General features: G+C 42.2%; 1 protein-coding gene and 1 long non-coding RNA gene across 3 annotated transcripts in view; one reads left to right on the top strand and one right to left on the bottom strand.

Moving 5' to 3' along the window:
- Positions 1-7,500, top strand: part of LOC144966980 (leucine-zipper-like transcriptional regulator 1) — a 31,628-nt gene that overhangs the window by 20,633 nt on the left and 3,495 nt on the right. The window contains exon 21 of one of the 2 annotated variants that reach the window (XM_078903678.1): positions 1-2,826. This exon is cut by the window's left edge and continues 48 nt beyond it. The exons of the other annotated variant lie outside the window; for it this stretch is intronic. Coding sequence (XP_078759804.1) covers positions 1-111 — 111 coding nt within the window. The 3' untranslated portion in view covers positions 112-2,826. Of the gene's footprint in view, positions 2,827-7,500 lie in introns of those variants that run through there. 2 annotated transcript variants of the gene reach the window in all.
- The window catches only part of LOC144966982 (uncharacterized), a 3,213-nt gene continuing 2,083 nt past the window's right edge, over positions 6,371-7,500 (bottom strand). Inside the window, exon 3 of the long non-coding RNA XR_013644300.1 lies at positions 6,371-7,264. This is a non-coding gene — a long non-coding RNA (uncharacterized LOC144966982). The remainder of the gene's footprint in view (positions 7,265-7,500) is intronic.

The following is a 7,500-nucleotide window of genomic DNA, read 5'->3' as shown; positions in this document are numbered from 1 at the left end:
TCTGTGATTGATGCTCTCGCTGATGACATGAATGACGCAGGACTTTGTCAAGACCTTTCCAGTGCCAGTGTCAGCCTTATAGACTCCAACATGTCCCTTGGGTTATCATAGCATCAAGAAAAATTACTAGGCCTATATTCCATCCAATTCTTCTACAGAAATTGTATGTTGTAAAATCATCTTCAAATAGGTTGATGCTGGATAAGTCAAATCTAATTTAAATTGACCTTTTTACTGGTGCACGCTGAGGACCAATCCCATGATTCCTAAGCTGAGAACTGGAACTGGTTCCGAGGAGGAGAACTGCTGACGGGTCTCGCTCGCTTCTTACAACCTTTGATCAGTGCCAGTGGTTCTTTGCCTAGTTCATCCTACTATATTTCACCTCTCTCCTTCCTTCCACCAGTCACCACCCCTACCACTTAATTAGTCGCACACACCTCCTGTTGTACTTGTTATAAACTTAACGGCACCTATGACGATCTCTCTCCTCACTGCTCTCTGCCCTCTCATGTGTAGGGTGGGGGAAGGAAGTAGGGGTCACAGGTCATTCATCAACGCTTTGGATGATTCTATTATTCGGGGTAAATTTTAGAATTTACTGCACAGTAAATATCACAATGACAATGAACTACGATGAGAAAATAAAGACTTCTCCCGTCTTCTGTAACAGGTTACAGTTTGAAATGAATGTGGTACTACTATGATATGTGTTTGTGTGTGTGTTTTTAATCCTACCAGTTCTATTTTTGGTTCTCTTTTGTCTATCTTATATTGTCACCACTCCTTTCCATTGCATTGTTGTCATTTAATATTGCTGTAATTTTACAGTAATCTTTAAATTTCTTTTGGTGTTTTAACCAATCAAAAATATCAGTTTCACATGTCATATCTTCCTTAAAAAATAACAATTAAAATGTCTGTATTTTTAAAATCCCCAAGAGAATATTTACTGCTTCTTGACTGAATGATCAAATATTGTCTTCGAGAAATAAAAAAGAAAAAAGAAAAGGAAGAGAGAGGAAAAAACAATCAAATCAAAACAAACTCTTCCCAAACTTTTGGTCCAGCAAGCCACATGCACAGAATATTACCAATCCCTTTTCCTTTAACTCTTTAACATTGACCTCTGACCCACTCCATCTATCTCTCTCTCTCTTTCTCTTTCTCTCTCTCTCTTTCTTTCTCTCTCTATCTATCCATCTCTCTCTCTCTTTCTTTCTCTCTCTCTCTCTCTCTTTCTCTCTCTCTCTCTCTCTCTCTCTCTCTCTCTCTCTCACACACACACACACACACTCACATACACTTACAAACTTAGCGGCTACTGTATGAGGCAGCTTTCACTTAGCAGTTCTACTACAATCTACTGCAGACCACGGTTTCCATTATGTAAGGGCCCCGGCGATTCCTTGAGAATGTCCAATGTCGAAAAAGTGTAGATTCTTGGAAATTTAACCAGTTCCCATTTCTCAGGAACCACAGAAGAACCGCGGTCCTTAAACTTAAACATGCCCTGGGCCGCCTGGCACTACGTTTTACTGTTTGTTCCAATTCTCACGAGTCCAGTGGATAACGACATGCTTTGACTTTCATTCTCATGACTTAAATTTAAATTGTTTAGTCAGCTGCAATTGGGTAGCTAGTTCTAATTCAGTTCTAGAGGAAAGAACTTTGACCTCTGACCAAAGTATTAAAGAGAATGTCAACACACTGTTATAATTGTAGTCGTGCCACATCACAGAAATTGGATGGAGTAAACTCAGTTTTCTTGGGCTGCTTTGCATGACTCTCTAAACTAAGTATGGAAATCCTTTTGTCATATTTAGTATTTATTTTATAACTCGTTCCTATAATTCTGGGTGGGGTTCCTGACCTCCCATAGTGAGCAGGGAGGTACTTATTGTGTCTTCTTTCCCCCTATATCTGTTTTCCAACTTGCATTCTGTCTTTGTCTTGGTATGAGATTGCTTGGTTTTGTCCTGGCTGGGAGGGAAACAGTCAAATGCATAGTTATTGTTTTGGGAGATGATATTTTTTTCCTTGTAAATCATCTCTCTGTTATGTATTATTATATTTGTTCTAATTTATAATGTAAGCATTTGAGTGTATTCCTCTTAATGGGGGCCGTACTTGTGTCCAGATGAGACTTATAGGTGATCTCAAAATAAGTACATTGGTGGTGTGCTCTTGGAATCTACATCTGATCCCTATTTGTTCCCAGTTCCCCTATGTCTTACTTTTTCTTGGATGCTTTAATTGTAATTCTAGAACTTTTTACTATCCCATTTTCTTCCTTTTTACTGGCGTTGATATAACCTAAATGTGTTGCAAGCGCCGTAAAACCCTTAAAAACAAAACAAAACAAAACAGTTCCTATAATTGTCCTATATGAAATGCAAAAAAATTGTTATTAATAATATTGATTATAGTAATCATAATGTTACAACCGTTATAATATTAATAGTGTTGAAATATTTAACTTATTTGTGATATTGAATCTCTTTTTATATAGTTATGTATGTATGTATGTATGTATGTATGTATGTATGTATGTATGTATGTATGTATGTATGTATGTATGTATGTATGTATGTATGTATGTATGTATGTATGGTTGTATGTATGTATGTGTCTGTGTATGCGTACGTGCGTGTGTGCGTTGGTGCGTGTACATATGTATATAGGTGTCTATCTATGTCTGAAAATACAAATGAAAGAGTGAAAATGGAGAGGCTTCGGATGGGAACAAAACAGACAATGGACGTTTTGGGTACAAACCCTTTGTCAGCACAACAATACACAAATAAACATTGAAAACAAATAAAATGAAATGGAGTCTAAATTGTATCATTTGTACTTGGTGGTGGTTGGAGTGTGAATGAGACGTTAGCGTGGCGTGGGTTTGTGAGTAGAGAGTAGAGCTGGGTTGAATATCGGTATATAAATGTCTTCCGAGCACCAATTCTTTCACAGACCTGTTTTCGGAGCAGCGAGCGGCTCGCTTTGGTTTGCTCAAGTTTGCTGCCATGGCAAAGATAAGACCTAGAAGTCTTTGTTTTGTTTTATGAGCTATCTAGATGCTTCTTTTCAAGACCTAGATGTTTCGTTTTGTGTACGCATGAGTGTAAAAAAAAATTGAGCTTTATATAGCACAATATCCACTAAATGTGCTCAAAGCACTTTACAAGTGGTCCCTGGTCAACAGCAACATTTAACATGTAGGATGGGACATGACGCCTGTTAGGCGATATTACAATTTTTCGGACAAAGACAACGCTGTTAACGACCAGGTACTCATTTTATACCTGAGAATGTGAGTAAAGAGCTTTTTCCAAGGACTCAACTATGCACCGAGCGCGAGGCTCGAACCCTGGACGTTCCGATCCGAAAGCGAGTGTCATATACTAGACCACATAGCCGCACATGAGTGTCGTGTACAGCACAGCGAACTGCTTGTCAGTCAGGAAAAAAAAAAAAAAAGAAACAATGAAGCCATGTTTGAAAAAAAATTTTAAAAAAGGAAAAAACAACCCTAACCACTTAACCCGTCAAATTTCAATCTTACTTGGACCAGAGAGAAGATCTTACCATTTTAATTTTGAAAAAACAAGAATCGACAATACAATTAAGTTTAATTGAAGCCCGAATCTCTCCCCTGGTTAATTCAAAACCAGGACACCGGGTTGTGAGTGTCTAATGGAAAGCGATACCTATAATATCGAAGTCTTACATCGGACAGGGTCATCATAAGCCAGACACATCAACAAGTTGTTGTGTGGATGTTCATTGAATCGAACCGACGTGAACTTATTTGTAGGTCTGATAACCCAATTTTTTATGGTCTTGTGGTATGACACACGACGTTGGATTGGAAGGTCCTGGGTTCGAGCCTCGCTCGACGCCTAGATGAGCCCTTGGAAAAGGCTCTTTACTCATATTCTCTCACCATACTCAGGTGTAAAATGAATACCTGGCCGTTAACAGTGTATTAATAGTATAATATGGGAAGTGGTCAACTGTCGGGAGTTAACCCAGAACTGTGTTAGATGGACACCAGTGAGGAGTGAACACGAGACAATGGGAGGTGGGCATCAGCTAGGAGTGAACCAATAACAGGGGGACACCAGTGAGGAGTGAACCAGAGACTATGGGAGGTGGGCATCAGCTAGGAGTGAACCAAGAACAGGGGGACACCAGTGAGGAGTGAACCAGAGACTATGGGAGGTGGGCATCAGCTAGGAGTGAACCAAGAACAGTGGGACACCAGTGAGGAGTGAACCAGAGACTATGGGAGGTGGGCATCAGCTAGGAGTGAACCAAGAACAGGTGGACACCAGTGAGGAGTGAACCAGAGACTATGGGAGGTGGGCATCAGCTAGGAGTGAACCAAGAACCGGTGGACACCAGTGAGGAGTGAACCAGAGACTATGGGAGGTTGGCATCAGCTAGCAGTGAACCAAGAACAGGGGGACACCAGTGAGGAGTGAACCAGAGACTATGGGAGGTTGGCATCAGCTAGCAGTGAACCAAGAACAGGGGGCACCAGTGAGGAGTGAACCAGAGACCATGGGAGGTGGGCATCAGCTAGGAGTGAACCAGAGACCATGGGAGGTGGGCATCAGCTAGGAGTGAACCAGAGACTATGGGAGGTTGGCATCAGCTAGGAGTGAACCAAGAACAGGGGGACACCAGTGAGGAGTGAACCAGAGACCATGGGAGGTGGGCATCAGCTAGGAGTGAACCAGAGACCATGGGAGGTGGGCATCAGCTAGGAGTGAACCAGAGACCATGGGAGGTGGGCATCAGCTAGGAGTGAACCAGAGACCATGGGAGGTGGCATCAGCTAGGAGTGAACCAGAGACCATGGGAGGTGGGCATCAGCTAGGAGTGAACCAGAGACTATGGGAGGTGGGCATCAGCTAGGAGTGAACCAGAGACTATGGGAGGTGGGCATCAGCTAGGAGTGAACCAGAGACTATGAGGGCATCAGTGGTGAACCAAACGGGATCAGCTAGGAGTGAACCAGAGACTATGGGAGGTGGGCATCAGCTAGGAGTGAACCAGAGACTATGGGAGGTTGGCATCAGCTAGGAGTGAACAGAGACTATGGGAGGTGGCATCAGTAGGAGTGAACCAAGACTATGGGAGGTGGGCATCAGGCTAGGAGTGAACCAGAGACTATGGGAGGTGGCATCAGCTAGGAGTGAACCAGAGACTATGGGAGGTTGGCATCAGCTAGGAGTGAACCAGAGACTATGGAGGTGGCAAGCTAGGAGTGAACCAGAGACCATGGAGGTTGGCATCAGTAGGAGTGAACCAGACAGGGATACCATGAGGAGTGAACCAGAGACTATGGGAGGTGGGCATCAGCTAGGAGTGAACCAGAGACTATGGGAGGTGGGCATCAGCTAGGAGTGAACCAGAGACCATGGGAGGTGGGCATCAGCTAGGAGTGAACCAGAGACTATGGGAGGTGGGCATCAGCTAGGAGTGAACCAGAGACTATGGGAGGTTGGCATCAGCTAGGAGTGAACCAAGAACAGGGAGACACCAGTGAGGAGTGAACCAGAGACTATGGGAGGTGGGCATCAGCTAGGAGTGAACCAAGAACAGGGAGACACCAGTGAGGAGTGAACCAGAGACTATGGGAGGTGGGCATCAGCTAGGAGTGAACCAAGAACAGGTGGACACCAGTGGGGAGTCAACCCGGGATTCAGAGATGTGGATACCAGTGAGGATTGAGTGAACCTGAAACTGGTAGGTGGACACACGTGGGAAGTGAATCCACAACTGTGCGAGGTAGACACTCCTGAGGAATGAACCCTAAACTGTGTGAGGCGGACACCCGTGGGGAGTGAACCTGGGACTTAGAGATGCTGATATCAGTGGAGATTGTTTGAACTCGGGACTATGGGAGGTGGACATCAGCGGGGAGGGAACTCTGAAAACACCCACCATTTGGTGGACACTGGTGGGGAGCGAACCCGAGACTATAAAAGACAATCTCGGGGGAGTAATTTTCGCGTGTTACTCCGGTCATCTGCTTCTCGGTTTCGAGAATTTACCGGGAAGGCCACTGGACAGATTTCTGTGGGCCAGTACCGCCATAGATAACACAGGACGGTAGTCTGTAAGTACCGCTATTACCGGTTCTCAGTCTCGACCACAGATCAGTGATAGGTCTCCACAGATTAGTGATAGTGACAGGTCTGTGGTCTGGACACCCCTCGGCACCACAGACTACCGTCCTGTGTTATCTGTGCTCGGCACAACCTGCACTAGCCTGCGAGTATCCCAGGATTCCGATGATCAAGGTCAAGGATGATGATATTGACAATCGTCATCTTTGAATAAAAAAAGTTCAAAAACGTTTAACTTAAAATGAAACTTTAATTTTCTTTATATTTTTAAATTGAGCTTTATATAGCGCAATATCCACTAAATGTGCTCAAAGCGCTTTACAACAGCAACATTTAACATGTGGGACGGGACATGGACGGGGGGGGGGGGGGGGGGGGGAGGCATTTGTTAGTAACTGGTGATGACAAGGCTGGGGAAAGGGGGGGGGGGGGGTAAGAATCAGTAATTTTAGTTGACCCCCAACCGTCTTTAAAATGGTTTAAACACGGGATGAAATTTAATTCTTAAATTGAATGTTCATTCAAAGTCTATATAATCTATAATCATTATATTTTATAAATTATAACAAAATCAATCATCACAAAATTGTATTTTTAAAGTTCATGTAATGGAACTCATTCTTTTCAATAAAGAAATCAATCAATCAATCGCACGCACATTTAATAAAATTTAAATTTCTTTCTCTAGTAAATATCGACATAATACCGTTTTGAGGCCGTGGGTCACATCATATGTGAATGCTCCTTAATTGATAAGTAATTTGTTGGTCTTTTCTTGATTCCCATTTTGTTTGAGATTTGAATCTTTTTTTGCTTGTCCAGACTTACTGAATAAAAATCAAAGTCGTATTTCCTAGTTCCTGATGCCTTCCATTCCTCGTCTGAATGTTAATCTCGGTCTTCATCACTATCCACGAGAAAATGCGTGACAGCCACTTTATCAAGGACAGGAAACCTGACGGTGCTTTCGTGCTCATACTGTAACATGTATACGACTAAACGGCTGAGTAAAAATGTTTATTTTTGTCTCATGCTTAAGATAAGTAAAGTACTATCATAATAATATAATTCAGTTATGCCTTGATAAATTTAAGCGTTGCCTCGACTCCTTTAGCTGATAATTTCTGTGAAAATATAAGAAGAAAAAGAATATGATAAGATTAATTTAATTTAAAAATACAAAAATACACAAATGGTTTCAAAATATAATCTATGGTCGTTAAAACTCGAATCAATACAGGCTTTATAAAACTCATAAAATAAAAAACACATTAAAAGGCGTTTATTGATTATTTGCTATAATATCTATACTGATCAGCAAAATAAACTCATCACTTTTGAAGTCGATTAAACCTAAGAT

This window comes from Berghia stephanieae, chromosome 3 (assembly GCF_034508935.2).
Source record: "Berghia stephanieae isolate SIO BIC M18660-M18661 chromosome 3, UCSD_Bste_1.3, whole genome shotgun sequence".
Lineage (NCBI taxonomy): Eukaryota > Metazoa > Mollusca > Gastropoda > Nudibranchia > Aeolidiidae > Berghia > Berghia stephanieae.
Note: the sequence above shows the minus strand (reverse complement) of the source record. Positions and strands in the feature narration are given on the sequence as shown.